At 36.5% G+C, this 16,571-nt stretch overlaps 2 protein-coding genes across 4 annotated transcripts in view; one reads left to right on the top strand and one right to left on the bottom strand.

Annotated features, from left to right (window-relative positions):
* Positions 1-7,665, top strand: part of LOC123556827 (uncharacterized) — a 42,811-nt gene extending 35,146 nt beyond the window's left edge. The window contains exons 6-9 of one of the 2 annotated variants that reach the window (XM_045347865.2): positions 58-144; positions 837-964; positions 3,003-3,994; positions 7,452-7,665. In XM_045347865.2, the coding sequence (XP_045203800.2) occupies positions 58-144; positions 837-964; positions 3,003-3,994; positions 7,452-7,664 (1,420 nt within the window). In that variant the 3' untranslated portion in view covers position 7,665. Of the gene's footprint in view, positions 1-57; positions 145-836; positions 965-3,002; positions 3,995-4,735; positions 5,139-7,451 lie in introns of those variants that run through there. The other variant, XM_053525467.1, reaches the window with a different exon arrangement.
* A 160-nt stretch (positions 7,666-7,825) lies between these two features.
* LOC123556845 (pyrimidine-specific ribonucleoside hydrolase RihA-like) lies at positions 7,826-15,138 on the bottom strand. Of its 2 annotated transcripts, none has more exons than XM_053525469.1 (6): positions 14,993-15,137; positions 13,897-14,086; positions 13,180-13,354; positions 12,503-12,619; positions 10,329-10,465; positions 7,826-9,351 (listed from the first exon to the last, which is right to left on the bottom strand). In XM_053525469.1, exons 2-6 carry the CDS (start codon positions 14,083-14,085, stop codon positions 9,022-9,024), a joined length of 948 nt encoding a protein of 315 aa, XP_053381444.1. In that variant the 5' UTR covers position 14,086; positions 14,993-15,137; the 3' UTR covers positions 7,826-9,021. The 2 variants fall into 2 exon arrangements, with proteins under 2 accessions (XP_053381444.1, XP_053381443.1); XM_053525468.1 differs by lacking the exon at positions 7,826-9,351 and adding an exon at positions 9,395-9,825 and having other exon boundaries at positions 14,993-15,138.
* Positions 15,139-16,571: the final 1,433 nt, after the last annotated feature.

The raw sequence follows: 16,571 nt of genomic DNA, 5'->3' as shown, positions 1-16,571 counted from the left end.
AATCAGTATAACTGCACATGCCAGTCATGTATTGTAAATATATGTAAAATATTACAGTGGTCAAGTGGAGATACGATGCGAGACCTCTCAGCACGTGCAGCAATATCCAAAACTTTACAAACTACTCGAGGATGAACGGGAAAAGTAAGTTGATTGTAGTGCATCTCTAAATAGGTTGAATTCCGAACTCATAGCCCTAGGTGGTCGTCATGTATGCCGTACATTAGTATCTGTACAGGTCTGACGTTGATAATTCTACAATGGCATGTTTCTGTCGTAAGATGACCTGTTTAGTTTGCGTGAAGATTCACGTAAAAACTAGACAAATATCGACAGAATTATTTTGTTATCTAGTTAATGTTGGCATTCCAACCAGTAAGATGAAATCTAGAGGTAAGCCTTAAGACTTCCAAGAACTGCCACCTGTTAAGTTATCGTTAACATTTATCTTACGACAGAAATATGCCAGTAAATATTTCAACTCGAAGTACAGTTTCAACATATAGTCGTTACTTTAAACAGGTTAATGAATCTAATTGTAAAATCTGTGTTTTAAAGTTGTATATATCTGTATGAAAATGCCATTGCCTGACACATCAGATGACCTAATGGGCAGTCAGCTTTCGACAGGGACATTACAAGAGGAGGTCCATCAGTTTTTAATTAATTGTTGCTATCTCATCTTAGCCTATCATATCCACGTACTTTCTTTTGATACAGATATTTTTGTCATAACTTTTATTTCCACCAAACATTCTTTGAAACCAAAATTATAAAGGGAGGTAATAAATGTTAGGTTTGGTATTTATGTATGCTAAAAATAACATTTGTTTTAGACTGATTAAAGAGAAGAAACAGAAACGTCAACAAGATGCAGTAGAAAATCTTCCGCCGTCGCAGAAGAAGAAAGAAAGTAGTCCCAAACTGCTCAAAATGTGTTATCTTGGTAAAAATGAGTCACTTGGTAAGTAGTTATGTCTCCCACCACACAGTGGTGTGGGATGGGAAACATATTGATTTACTCCTGTCTGTGTGTATGTGTGTATGTGTATAAATGTGTGTCTGTCTGTCTCAAATCTTCCGCGCTCTAAGTCGAACATTTCTAATCCGATCTTCACCAAACTTGAACAAAATGTGTTTGACCACAAGTCCTTAGCCAAGTTCAATAACTAGCCTAATCGGCTTATGCACTTTTGAATCATGGCCTTTGAATTACCGATAGGCCGCTTACTCCAACACGCTTACTCCAACACGCTTACTCCAACACGCTTACTCCAGCACGCTTACTCCAACACTTATTCGATAGTCCGCTTACTCCAATACCTACTCCAAAACAATCAAAGGTATATTTTCTGTGAGTAAACAGTATATAAAGACAGACTTACTATTAAGATGATTAGGCAGTTGTGGGAGACATGCGCTTTTCTCAAAAGCACCTCTAGTTACAAGTATAAAAATTATGATGAAAGTAAACAGAGATTTTTCGCATTGCTAGACTTTTATATGTCTTTCCGAAATATCAAGGTACACAGAATTGTAAAAAAAACTTCAGATACTAACATTTCAAAGATTGTCCGGATACAGTAAGAACATCCAAAAATAATTTTTTAAAGATATTCTGAGCAACGCCTCCTCCCCCGTAAAAAAATCCATCTGATACTCGCCGTTACCCCTATTTTGAAGCAGGGCAGTAATACGCTAAGTAAACAGCACTACCACGGCAGTGATTCATATAACGGCTGGGAGAAAATAATCCTTTTCCCCACACCGCCCCCCCCCCCGCCCCATTTTGATAGCATTTTTCAAAGCGATTTTCAGATTCTTTCGGGAAAAAAAAAACTCATTACAAATTAGTCACTCTCATACTTTATCCGCTATTTTTGTTCAAATTTCATTTTTTTACTGGACAAAAATGGGTCTGGCTGTGTATTACAGTTCTGAGAAGATGTATCTATTTGATACAAAGCAAAGGAAGATTTATTTGCTACCGAGCACCCTTTTCATGCTTAAATAGACGGACTAAAACCCCTTTATTTGTTTAGAAGTTCTATATGCCAGAACAATGGTGATAATATCTCGTTACAAATAAGGTTTCTTTTTCTTCTAACGTAAATGATTACTAGGTTTTGTCTGGTTTCGGTGGGTGCTGTCACAGTTTTGGAACAAAAAGATAAAGTATAGCGCAAAAACTAAATAAAAGAATAATAATTAAGGAAGTGGTAAAACACAATGAATGGGAAAGATAAGTATGTTCTACTATTAATTCTTCTATCAGGTCTTTTATATCAATAATTGCCACTGATTCATGTTGAACAATTCTCCTTTTAGGCGATCTTATCAGTAACTGATAAATCCTATTCCTATACTTACATTGATTTATATAGGAAAATGATACATTTACCATAGAAAATGTAATAAATTACACATTTCTATTTATTCTATTATACCAACCCTGATATTTCCTTAAAAAAACAATTCAATACCTTTACGATGGTATATTTTCCTTCAAAATAGGTCAATATTTGGTTGCTTCAAAATTCGTTTGAAAAACGTCTCTCAAATTTAATATACTCTCTATACATATTTGGCAGAATTGCACGATAACCCTGTTTTTATTAAGTATTTTTGAAGAAAAAGATAAAGTTAAAAAAATTACAAAGTCAGCTTTAAAATGAAAAGAGGTTCCGTAAAAAGATCTTTTTTTCCATAAAGCATAATAATGTGTTTCAAAGTACCACATCTGGCCTCTAGAACTCAAAAGAACTAAAGTAATATGTTTGTTAACAAGGGTATTTGCTACGTGAATAAATCATCATTGTTTAAGTGATGCTATTAAAACAAAAGTGATTGCCTCCGTGATCGGGCATTTCCTTAGATTTCATACTACTGTATCTTTTTAAATAGTGGTCTGAATTTTAAAAAATATTTCAGCTTTATGACTAGTAAGATGATTTCTTTCATGTTATGGCAACACAATGTTCAGGCTTTATTTCTGCTTTAAGGTGAGATTGAAGTTTTGATGGACATGGACACCTATATGACCACAGCGGTTTGTACGGAAAAAACGGAAGTCCTTGTCCTAGAGATGAAGCATTATGAACGGTTGTTCGTGAAGAAGCACCAAAGAACAATAGACACCATGAGACGAAACTTAGAGAAGAAATTAGCCACACGAACGTCTGTGTTGAAGGAATATGACGCCGTGCCTTTACTTAAATTGTTACAAATGAAATTAAACTTGCTACATAATCCCCCACCCACACAGGAAGACAATATGAAAAAGAAACCGGAAACGTCTGTTCAGATTGCGGAAAAGTTGTTTTTTAATCACCAGGGTCCTTTGCTGGATATGGAAGGACCCGGGAGTGTGTTTTTCATGATAAGGGCCAGAGAGCGGTCAAAATTAAGGCGTCAGGCACACCAACAAGAGCGGAATAATACCCGTAAGGGTCAGTCGAACGGTCATGTTCATTCGATCAGACTCCCTCAGACTCTTCTCATGGCTGCGAACATGGCGGGCGCCACTGATACCGGCGGCTCATTCCAACAGGAAGTAGAACATGATGCAAGTGTGTCTTTTAGGACGCCAAGGGAACATCACTTTGAAATTGATACTGTTGCACAACAAAATGTTCCGAACGGTGTTCATGAACAGTTGGATACTGTGAAAGTTACAAATGACGAAAATGGAAGCAATGTGGAGAAAACGCCTCCTTTCTCAGGTGCGCTGCCAGAATCAATGCCAAGAACATTCAGACGTATTCAAAGTGCAGTGAAAGAAAATATCAGTCGCTCAGATGACACTGACCATTTAGAATTTGCCAACGAAATTAATATCAAAACATCGTCGACGTCTCGACCTGTCACAAGGTTTGAAAAGTATAGGACAGAGACAAACCTTAAACAGCTGGAGTCGAAAGTAGCGGAATGGCTCCGAAAGGATAACCCAAAAACTGTTCCAAATGTTTCCAAATTGAGGCGGCTTCAAGTCGAGGTGAGAACACATTTTCTATTTTTTTATTTTTTATTTTTTGAAAAAAAAAGACAGGTTTGAGCCTTTATTGGTTTTTAGCCGATCAGCAAAATGTTTTATGATATCAGTCGTAAGGGAAAAAACTGTGTTTATTATTTTCACTAATTATGTTTACATTAAATTGGTAGCTATATCTTCAGTTATATACGTCACACAATCTGACTAAAGTACATATCCTATTACGCTACGCATAGGATCTGAAAACGACCTATTCATTGCCTCGTTCTGACGGCTCTTTCGCTAGCCAATCAGAGCCTAGCTTACAACATCTTGCAAATCTACATGTAGCATTGACTTTTGATATTTACAATTCTTATGTCGTAATGTATTAGATAGCCGGTTAGCTCAGTCGGTAGGCCACTTGCTTTGTAACGAGGGTCCCGGGTTCGAGTCCTGGAATAACCGCATATTTTTCTTATCCTTTGACAATCGAACAAGTCGTCTGATTGGATAACATAAAATAGCAATAATGGAAATCCAAAATATACAGAAGACGAATGTGAATAGGCCGTTCTCAGATCTTCGTTTAGAAGATCAAGTACTTTAGTCAGATTGATACGTCACAGCAAACAAATTTCCTTACTTAAGAAGCAAATCTGGAAGGAATTTAACTTTTTTCGTATTTCACTGTTTCATTTACCTTCGTCTTCATTTTGAATGCCGTTTTTTGTTGTTCATTTTTAACTCGAAATTTATGTTTAGCTTAGATATGATCCAAAGGTAAGTAAGATACAAATGGACTGGCTTCAGAGCATAATGTTATATATTCTTCAAAGGGAGACAAAAACTCGCGAAAATATGTAACAAATCATCGTGCCAAAAATGTAACAGTAATAATCCAGTTATCTTGAAAATACGGCGTTGAAAATGGAAGAAAAAAAAATAGATAAAATGGCCATATTTCAGTATATTTTAGTTTAAAGACAACCAGATTTCAACACCGATCTCACTTTAAAGTTTATTATTCTTCTTCTAGAAACATTTCATTTTCATATTTAGGATGGTCACCAGTTTAGAACCACTTTTAAGAGATATGTTTAGATTGTGTACAGTGTATTAGAATGTTACACGAGCATGCTTATTAACATTTGTGATTACGCACGTGTGAAGGTTGCTCCATTTATGGTGGATTTGAGTTTTGCTAGTGGTTGTTTGATCAGAAATATACTAACAGTACTAATAATTTAAGATAGCTTGTCAGTTAAGCAGGTCGGTATTGAAAAGTTGATTATTTTAAATGGGCGGTAAAGTTCTTTTTAAGAGAATATGTACATTTTTTACTTTTTTGCTAGAATATCGTCAAAACAACTACCGTGTGCACCCATATCAAATATCAGTTCTAACGCTATCCGATTTTTGTTTATCTTTTATACAAAGAAGACCTGAAATCGTGTGTTATTATCCAATAATTCACTGTTTGTACGTCACAATTATTACGCCATACTGTCAAACGTAATAGCGGCGCGCTGAAAGAAACCCACATAGAGCAGGCCAATATTTGCTGGGTGTCGTCAAGAATGTACACAGTAATCTTTGATAACGTTGTACATTCGACATGATCTCAAACATTGATTTTCTTTTGAATAAAATTTCTGTTTGTCGTTTAGATGCGTATCATTTAATCGCTCGGGCTTCACCCTCGTGATGATTCCGTCGCATCTGAACTCCAATGATTTTATTCAACGACAAATCCCTTTTTGGATACATTTTTATTAAATAAAACAAAAGATGTTGATATCGAGCTGCTCAACAGACAGGCTATCTCAAATGATCAGTACTCTGTAGATGTTGTTTTATATGTGTTATATGTCTTACCGTTTACCATAGTATTTAATTTAGCCGTTTTGAATAAATAACGGGTAATACAGTAATGACGTCAACAGGTCAATAATCATACATTTGTGTTTAGGTCTACGGAAACTAAATTTAGTGACTAAATATAAATCTAAACTACTGCAAAATATCTATAATTTGCTTTTGTTTCTTATGCCCCCGAAGGGAGGCATATAGTTTTTGAACCGTCCGTCAGTCTGTCGGTCTGTCGGTCTGTCAGTCTGTCTGTCCGCAATTTTCGTGTCCGGTCCATATCTTTGTCATCGATGGATGGATTTTCAAATAACTTGGCATGAATGTGTACCACAGTAAGACGACGTGTCGCGCGCAAACCCAGGTCCGTAGCTCAAAGGTCAAGGTCACACTTTGCGTTAAAGGAATTTTTCATGATACTGCATTCGTGTCCCGGACCAAAATCTTTGTCATCGATGGATGGATTTTAAAATAACTTGGCATAATGTGTACCACAGTAAGGCGAGTGTCGCGCGTAAGACCCAGTCCGTAGTCAAAGGTCAAGGTCAACTTAGACGTTAAAGGTCATTTTTCATGATAGTGCATTGTGTCGGTCCATATCTTTGTCATCCATGGATAGATTTTCAAATAACTTGGCATAAATGTGTACCAAAGTAAGACGACGTGTCGCGCGCAAGACCCAGGTCTGTAGCTCAAAGGTCAAGGTCACACTTATACGTTAAAGGTCATATATCATGATAGTGCATTGATGGGCGTGTCCGGTCCATATCTTTGTCATTCATGCATGGATTTTAAAATTATTGGGCATGAATGTGTACCACAGTAAGACGAAGTGTCGCGCGCAAGACCCAGGTCAAAGGTCCTAAACTCTAACATCGGCCATAACTATTCATTCAAAGTGCCATCGGGGGCATGTGTCATCCTATGGAGACAGCTCTTGTTTTTATCATAATTATTCTTAACTCTTAAGACAACTGAACTATAAGATAATTTTTTCAGCAGACCTGACATAGCCCAGATATTCTGTCATATAAAATATTAACCTCTTGTTTTACTTTTCGTGGTGGATAGTATAAGGGTGTTGGCTTCACAGTATAAGTGCTTGCAGCGCTCGAAGCCTCGAAAAAGTCAAGCAGCTGACTTTCTAAACGTTAAAAGATTCAATCCAGGTACACATCCTTGCCGGAAACACTACTAGTCATGAGATGGGTGCCTGGGGTCTTCCTCTTTCATTTACGTTGGAAACTCGTCATATGGCAAACTAAATAAAATAACCAAGAAATAAACTTACTTATCTTAGATTTAGAATGCTATGACAGACAATATTGTTCAGCTTTTCAGAAAAAAATGCAAGGGATATATCTCTGGACACTGCTAGTAGAGTAGTTTTTCCGAATGTGTCCGACTACTGTTTTTAGATTATTTTCCTTCAATTTCCTGAGAATTAGATGGATGGATCATGTACATTGTACAAATGACTTGGATGTAAACACAAATAATGTAAATGCCTATTGTACAAAAATTTTGACAAGATTACTTCTTAAATAAAATAATGCAGAATGAAGCTTGTAAACATGTACTTGACCTTTTTTAAAATTATTATTACTTGCAGGAAATGGAGCCTCCTCCAAAGCCGGGCAATAAAATTGTTATACGAAGAAGACCAAGAGGTATACGAAGTGATTCTTCTGCCGGAACCGGAAGTGTTTTACACGCCGGAAGTACCGTAACAGCAATACATAGACCAGATAATAGATCTTCATTTGTGAAAGTGTCAAAAAGTGAAAATTCTACAGATAGATTTAAAATTCTGCTAGCAAATTAGAGACTTGTCATTCTATATGTGAACATACATATTTATGCAGAACAAGGCTTCCGGTACATGTGTACGCATCAATAATTTATATATTTGCTTCATATAGTATTTATTTCATTTTTTTTTCTACCATTACAGCAGTACCAATATAGCAAAGCAATATATCAAAATCATTTCCATGAATGTTTATTCTGATATAATGTACACTTTCTCGCCGTTCAAATATCATGTCGCTTCAATATGTATAATAAAGAGGCAAACACTTAATGATATCTGTCTTAGTAAAAAAAGTAGATCATAACTGAAATTGAAAAAACAAAACAGACAAAAACATTCAGTTCAGTTGAACAAAACAACATCATTGGACACAAAGCCATGTAACTGCCATTACCTTACCGACTACACGAATGATGTTATAACACAATACTGCATAGATTTCCCTGAATTATTTTATTTTACATTTTTATGATAACCATCTATAAGAAAACACCTTAAATATCGAGAAAAAGCATAAATCCGGAACCGTCCCTCTTTACACTAGGGGGCAGGTAATTATAGTCGGCAAATTTCGTCTGATTAGTATAAATTCGTACGCTTTTTCGGCAATCTTCGGTCTACAAAGTAGTTCATGCAAGCACATGGCGTTAGGTACAAACCAAGAAAAATGCTATGATCGCATACGAATCCATTTTAACATGTAAAAGATATATGTTCTGTTCTGTTCTGTTAACTGATAACTGATAAATACAGTCAGCTTGCTAAATGCCAGTTGCTGACTGCTGATATTCATTTGCTAATTGGGAGTTTTGACATGCCAGCTGTCATTTGCTGTTTTCCAAATGCTGATTAACATTTGGCGATTGCTGACAGCAATTTGTTGATTGTGAGCGGGGGGCATGTCGATTAGCACTTGCTATTTGTTAACTAGTAATTACTTTACGACAGGTACTTTCTTCGGATAGTGTAAAATCGAGAGTATCACTATAGTGGAAAAATCACATGTATACATAACTTTTAATGTTGTAGATAAATTTTCGTCAAAAACAAAGCTAAATGGCAAAAACTATTTGACGCAAGCTAGCAATAAAGAAAATTACAATATCAAATGGCAATTAGCAACTTACAATAACGCAATTATCAATTGACAATTAGCAATAAGCAATTTCTAATCAGTAAATGACAGCTCGAAATGACCGAATGTTTATAAGCATATGGAAAATGGCAATTAGCAAATGACAAAGAAAATTCAGATAGCAAAAAAAATATAAATAAATAAAATAAACAAGTGGTAACTGGCATATTCCAAGCCGTATTCCATAAAATGGTGAATGTATTGAGGGTCCTAAATTTGTTCCGCTATATATCTCTAACCTTGTACAAGTTTCATCAAAACATTTTCATAAACTGACTGTTCTATATCAGTGACAATTTTCACATTGTTCTCCTTCTTAAGCACCGACTTCCAGTCAACAACCATTTGGCCCCAGGTATATTGACCTTTGATTTCAACAGTTGCGTACACGTCATGACATGTTTTAATGACGTCATGATTAAGACAGCATGCAACAAGTACCTCATCACACGGTATGAAAGAGCCCCACTTGTTTTCAATAGAATAGTTCACTGAAAGTTGTTCCACTTTTCGAAGAAAATTCGTAATTCGATTGTTGTTGGTGCGTAACTTGTGATAAAACTCCTGCGAAATAAAGTGAAAACTAAATTTTTGTACGCTTCTATAGATACAAAATGAAAGAGACTTATGTAAATCACACTGTCATTCATATGTAAAGTAAATTCCAAAGTATCTATTGTTCACTGAGATACTAGGCTAAGAAACAACTTTTTGCAACTTTTCTTCAATCACCTCAGTGTTAATTTTTTTGACAATGCGCACGTTGTGTTCGTTTCCGGTTACATTCGACCAATCAACGACCATCTGCCCACGAGTCAACGGTGATCTGAGTTCTACAGACGCATACACAGCGTCTCCCTCTATGATGACATCATCAAATATGGCCGAAGCAACAGCATACTGGTCAACGACTTCGTAATTTTTGCAAATGCCTTGGTCAAAAAAGGGCTGATAGAAATTTGAAATGACGCTTTTCTCAATATTTGACAGGAACAACCCAAATACTGTTTGAGAATGATGAAAGGTTTGGAACCAGTCCTGGAAGAGATGTAAGTTCCAGAGTCGAGGGTTTTATTCAAACTTTGTGCCCATTGTTTCAAAAATTATTGCAGAGATGAGTTTTAAGGACAAACATCTCATTGAATAGTATACTTATTAACATAAAAGTGTATGTAGTGACTCACATAAAGGCTATATCTACCTAAACAAATTGCTTATAGATCTGATAATTTACGTCTAAGAACGACCTTGACCCCGCAGGACTTCAGATCATCTCACTGTGACATGCAGTATAGCCATTGGATAAAATATTGTATTTAACCTTAAACCCTTGTATTTGTTAAGGGTTTTCCGAAAGTTTCAAAAACGCATCACTTTAGCTATATCAATTCAAGATCAAATTCATAAAGTCAGATCGAAGGTCAATGCAAGAAGAATAATTTGACGACTTTTCAAAATAAGCCCCCACTAGCATATAAAAAATATCAGTTAAGAAAAGAAAAAAAATAACGAATAAAAAAATTGCATATTATAATAATTACCCAAGGCAACGAATGTCTGTCACATGTCTCCCAGGTTACTATGGTGATTGGAGATTTAAGCTGGTTAAGAACGACGTAAGCGGCTTCTGGGTCACTGTAAAAATTGAATTCTGCTGAGGTCGTCATGTTGCCTTTTCCTGAAAATTGCAGAACACATTATAAAGATTTAACCTGAATATAAACTGAACCAATTTAGACTAGCATATTTTAGACAGTTGTTGACGGAAGTTTACATCTTTCTGTGTTGGACAACTGCGTTCTGTTATTCCGGCGCCTGCAAAAGAAACAAGAGCCATGTTCGACATGGCCAATCAACCCGCCGGGCATATTATAATTGAAGTCTAAAGTTCCTGGCAAGATAGTGTCTGAAAGTATTAATTTTGGGGAAAGCTTTGAAGAACCATTTAGTTGTGGTCCGCCTCAGGGGTTTTAAAGATGTGGAAGAAAGAATAAGTCAGTGGTGAGGTGGTTTACTGCTAAATTTTATTAATTTTCATGAACAGTATAGCTATGATGTTTTTCTATATGGCTACTGTAAAAAGAAGGAATGGAAAGCTAACAGGGAACACGAGTGCCAGAATGTCACAATATACGCCCGTCACAGCAAATTTCTTTACTCTAGCAGCTGTATTTGCAAATGGAATTTTAATTTTGTGGTTGTTTAGTAATCATTGTAAGTCTTTTGTTTTTCTAAGTCCACAAAAAAACTCCTTACCAGGTAGAGATATCTTAAAATACACCTAAAATTGGAAATCAATATCCATGTTGTACCACAGAAAAGTGGTCTTGTTTTTTCCCTACGGTCAATTATAAAAATGTTACAATATAAGTTATTTATAGTAACAAGTAAGGGAAGTTAATCTTAAAAAAAAAAAAAAAAAAAAAAAATTGTAAGTCCACACAAAAATCTTTACCAGGTAGAGATTGGTCAAAATACACCTCAAAATTGGATGCAGCATGCATGTTGTACTACAGAAAAAAGGTCTCGATTTTTCGCTACGACTAGTAATGAAAAAGTTACAATAAAAGCTATTTAAAGTAACAACAAAGGGAAGTAATTCTAAAGAAGGGAACTGCGCATGACACTTCATCTCATGATGGTGTATAATTGTGCCAAGTTACATCAAAATCCTTCCATGCATGAAGAAGAAATGCTTCTGACAAAGTCATTCTTGTATCTGACCTTTGGCCTCTAAGTGTGACCTTGACCTTAGAACTAGGGACCTGGATCTTGTGCATGACACTCTGTCTCGTGGTGGTGAACATTTGTGCCAAGTTATATCACAATTCCTCTATGCCTGAAGAAGAAATGTTCTGGACAAGGTTTTCATTCTTGTATCCTTTGACCTCTAAGTGTGACCTTGACCTTAGACCAAGGGATCTGGTTCTTGCGCATGACACTCCGCCTCGTGGTGCTGAACATTTGTGCCAAGATATATCAAAATCCCTCCATGCATGAAAAAGATATGCTCCGGACAAATTTTTTAAAGAAAATTTAATAAAGGGGAATGACTCAAAAAATAGGCAAGGTAGAGTTATTGTTCTTGCACAATGCACTTCCTCCCAATGTGTTCTATCAGTGTATGAAGTTTGAAGAAAATCCCTCCAGTACTTTTGGAGTTATGCTCCGGACAAAATTTTTTAAGAAAATAAGATAAAGGGAAATAACTCAAAAAATAGGCAAGGTAGAGTTATTGTTCTTGCACACTGCACTTCCTCCCAATGTGTTCTATCAGTGTATGAAGTTTGAAGAAAATCCCTCCAGTACTTTTGGAGTTATGCTCCGGACAAAGATCGTTGCGGACGGACGCACGCACGCATGCACGCACGTACGGAGAGCATTTCTATTATCCCCTCCGCCTTTGGCGGGGGGATAAATAAACGCCACACCTGACGTCCGTTCTGTTACGCTTGAAAGAACAAAAAGACCAAACAGTTTCACACAACGTCTTTCTGTTTTGCGCCTTTTCGAATGAGGCAGAACGCACGAAAATGTTTTACTTGACCTATTTTCGCTTAGAACCTTTTTTTTCCATGCCTGAATGACTTTTGTCTTTTCGCTGCCTCGTGGGACCAGAATAACAGAACAAAAATATAGGGTTAATCCGATAATTAGAAAAATAAAAAACGTAACAAGCTACTATAATTTATTAAAATATAATTCTGTTCACCACCTTCGTGATTTCCGCCCATTATATAGCAGCCTTTGAGCCGGGAACCAAAGGTACCATCCATTCGAATTGCCATGGCAACATTTGTCAGTGGTCCAATACAAACTAGAGTCATCTCCCCTGGAAAGTAAAAAGAAAATATGCATTATGCTGGGGGAAAAATAAAGTGTTTGTCTATTATTGAATATACCCGTATGTTAGAAATACTGATTGTTTTGTTTTAGTACTAGTTTTGATTGAAATTACGAAAAGTCTATTTGTAATGACCACCATGGAAGGCGGTATATATTAAATATGAATAATCAATATTTCTCGTCACTTACTACTTTCCTTTTTTAAAGAAAATTAAAAACGCTTGATCGACAATAACCGCTTAAGCATGATATGCACCACAATCGTGACAGGATAACTCTTAAAGGAATGCATCTTAAGTTTGTCTGACATGCTGTTCTCTTCATTATACGTTATCAATTAAGCTTATGTTGCACATATTAGGATTCCATGTCTTTAACCCTCAAAAGACTTGCTGACATTAATCAAATGACAGATAGAAAGAACATCCGCTTTTATACGGATTCGAACTCCGGCAAGGAGTCAGACGATGCATCCCCGAGTCCATATATAGTAATTCCAATAAACCTACATTTTTTTCATTTTTCTCGACATGTAGACAGCTTTACCTTCATGTTCCTTTGCCAATCGGACCAAAGCCGTGACCGCGTGTTCCGACTGAAGGAGACTCTCATCCGGGGCTTCCTTATCCGGTGCGTCTCCAAAACCATCAGATCCGTGATAATCACTCGCTGGTTTCTTGTCGCCTAGCAACGGATCGTTACAACCAACAAAAACTGGGATCTTTGTAAAGTAGACAACACATTGATTAAAAAAAAAGTATAAAACAATCACATTAGCTTGGTGCTATTTAAAGTATGAGCAAGGCTAAACTTCTAAGGAAACTGGAGTTTAATTAATCTCTAAGCTTATTTTTTTTTAATTTATAAAATCTCTTTTTAGAGCTGTCATAAAAAAGCGAAACTGTTCACTATTGCTTGCCGTAGAAACGAGACTTGCAGCTGTAACAAAAATCGTCGAGAATGAAACCCTATTATAATATGTTGGAAATTATGTACTGCCATTTACAAGTGTGTAAAGCTCGCTTCTCTATATAATAATTTGCTGGGTTTTAAGTAACAATGACACAATTCAGATTATGTTAAAAGGATGGAGCATAATACCAGACACGAGCTTGCACCTTGGTATCGCTAACAACCCTCTGCAAGCCAGCTAGGTGGCTTTCTAAAAATGACGATGCAAGCAAGGCTCGCATTTTGTTTGGATTAGGACATTTTACCCAATCTTTTTTTCACCAAAAATTCTAATACAAAAGCAGTACTCACATCAAGCTTATCTGCGACCTTTAATATCCGAAGAACATTCAAACCAACTTGTTTGGCGTCCGCATTTCCCATAACACACGTGATACCGATGACGTCAACATCCGGGTCTTGAAGAGCAATCAGGATCGCCTGAGCGTCATCAACTCCTGCATCTGTATCAATCAGAAGCTTTTTCCTCTTTACTGACATTCTGAAATAGCAATTAACCGATAAACGGCTAACGCAACCATTTCATCTAATTAAATCAGTGTCGTATGTGCGCCGTGGTCTGACCTTATTCATTGGCACGCTTTAATGTCACTAAGCTCTGGGAATTTGTCTTTTATGATATGATATATGATAGAGAGGAAAGATTTGAAAGTCGACAAGAAAACACTTTACACTAGTGACTTTATATCAGTAAAATTGTAGGTACTGTCATTTTTTTTTTGGTTGGGTTTAACGTCGCACCGGCACAAATTTAGGTCATATGGCGATTTTCCAGCTTTAATGGTGGAGGAAGACCCCAGGTGCTCCTCCGTGCATTATTTCATCTCGAGCGGGCACCTGGGTAAAACCACCGACCTTCTGCAACAAAGTGAAATCAAGAAAATAATACATGATCGTATGGACACCTTCCGAAAAGGCTAAATATAGATGTTTATAGCTTGGCACTGTCCTTTCTGGTCAAGAACATCTATTATTAGATCTGTTTGTGTTTTCATTATAAAACTTATTTATCTACATGTTACGCAAACAGGTACGTTTGTACTTATCACATTTTTGTAATATCGTGTACATACATCTTAAATCAATCCTAAACCTTATGTACACATTAATTTAGTATAGCACACTTTACTATAATGTGTGCGTTATAAAGGTCCGTCCCAACAAAAAAATAGTGTCGGTTGGCGTTCCATATCGTTTAATATTTATAACAGTTGTTTTAAATACACCAGTGAATGCAGCAAAGTGCTGTATTTGTACATGTACTACATACATGTAGATATAGTATACATGGTTTACATGTAAATACTAAATGAAATACTGTTTTTCTGTTTACAAATACTTTGGAAACAATTCTTTAAATTTAAACAGCAAAAATGAAAGCTCTTACCTGATGAAAAAGATCTGCAAAATAACTTTTAATTCCAATTCGAAAACAAACAAAACGTTTAAAACTGAAACCCGGACGTTTATGACTGTACACAGATAACATGTTATCTATATGTCGGAGTATCTATGGATAGAACGGCCTGTGCAATTGAATTATTCGAAAGTGTTTCATAATATAGTTATGAATGAGGGGTGGAGGAGGGGTTATAGCGAAAGTGAAATTTGATACCAGTGCCATTAAACCATAAGCTTGACTATTACTAGAGGATCGATCCCTCTACGGTAACATGCGATATATACCGAATGAGATATACTATCAAATGAAAAGATGTGGTCTCCGGCACATGCACAGAGCGTCTGACTTCGGAATTTTTGGAAGAATAAGTTTTTTTCTTATGCGTAATAAATGTCCACATAATTGTCTGAACCGCAACGTCTTGCACATCAGTACAAATATGGGCAGTTTTGTTTTTTATTCCAAAATTTACCTTTAAATTGATACAAATGCATATTTCTGGGCAAGCTGATGGACTACAACGATTCCCGATTGAGGCATTGCCTTATTTCATATTACACACAGTGTGGCAACGTTAAATGTCGCAACGCCGCTAAATGTCGCAACCACCGTTATATGTCGCAAGGTTGACGTTAAATGTCGCAACCACCGTTAAATGTCGCAAAATCGTCTGCCGCTAAATGTCGCAGCTTTAACGTCAAATGTCGCAAAAATTTGCCCACCGTTATATGTCGCAACACCAACGCTAAATGTCGCACTTCCTATTTGACACTATGAATATCAATACCTTACAAGTGTATATTTAATTTTTTGAGGGAAGAAAAATTAACAGGTTATGTAATACAAATAATTATCTTAATGATAAGTGCTGTTACGTATAGCAACAAGCGGGCCTTGTTGGCCCTAGATCGCTCACCTGAGTTCCACACCTTGCTTGAACAGTCACGCAAGAAAAATATTTATTATTTTGTAATAGGGCCAGTGTTTTAGGACAGAAATATTCTGATGTTTCTTCTAACTAAATACGATTTGGTAATGATGTTGTATGCCTTTGTTTGTGGGGGTTGGGTATGGTTTAGGAATGGGGTGAATAATGACACAAAAATCTAAGACACAAACACACAGCACCAAGACAATTAATAGAAAATATAAATATTTACATCTCTGGAGTGTGTGTGGGTGGGGGGGGAGGGGTTGGGTGAGAGAGAGGGGGCTATGTGTGGGTAGGCGGAAATGTAGGTTAATTAGAGGAATGAGACTAAACAAAACAATTTTAAGAGACTAAAAGTAAAATAATATCAAAATTCCCGCTTTACCTGAAATAATGTACAGAGGGCCACATAGGATCTTTCTCCGCCATTGAAGCTTATGACTTTAAATGTAAACCTCCAAAGAAAGAAATAGAATCCATGGCTGATTAATAGAAAATCTTCGCACGGTTTTCTACAACTGGTACAAAACACAGTTACAGTCTTCGTGTCGCGTAGTTAAACATCCTGTTGTGTAACAGGCCCGGATCGCGGCCCGAGCCGATCCCGAACCCCAACCCCATCCTTGTTGGCTT

The sequence above is a fragment of the Mercenaria mercenaria genome, chromosome 15, assembly GCF_021730395.1.
Source record: "Mercenaria mercenaria strain notata chromosome 15, MADL_Memer_1, whole genome shotgun sequence".
NCBI lineage: Eukaryota > Metazoa > Mollusca > Bivalvia > Venerida > Veneridae > Mercenaria > Mercenaria mercenaria.
Note: the sequence above shows the minus strand (reverse complement) of the source record. Positions and strands in the feature narration are given on the sequence as shown.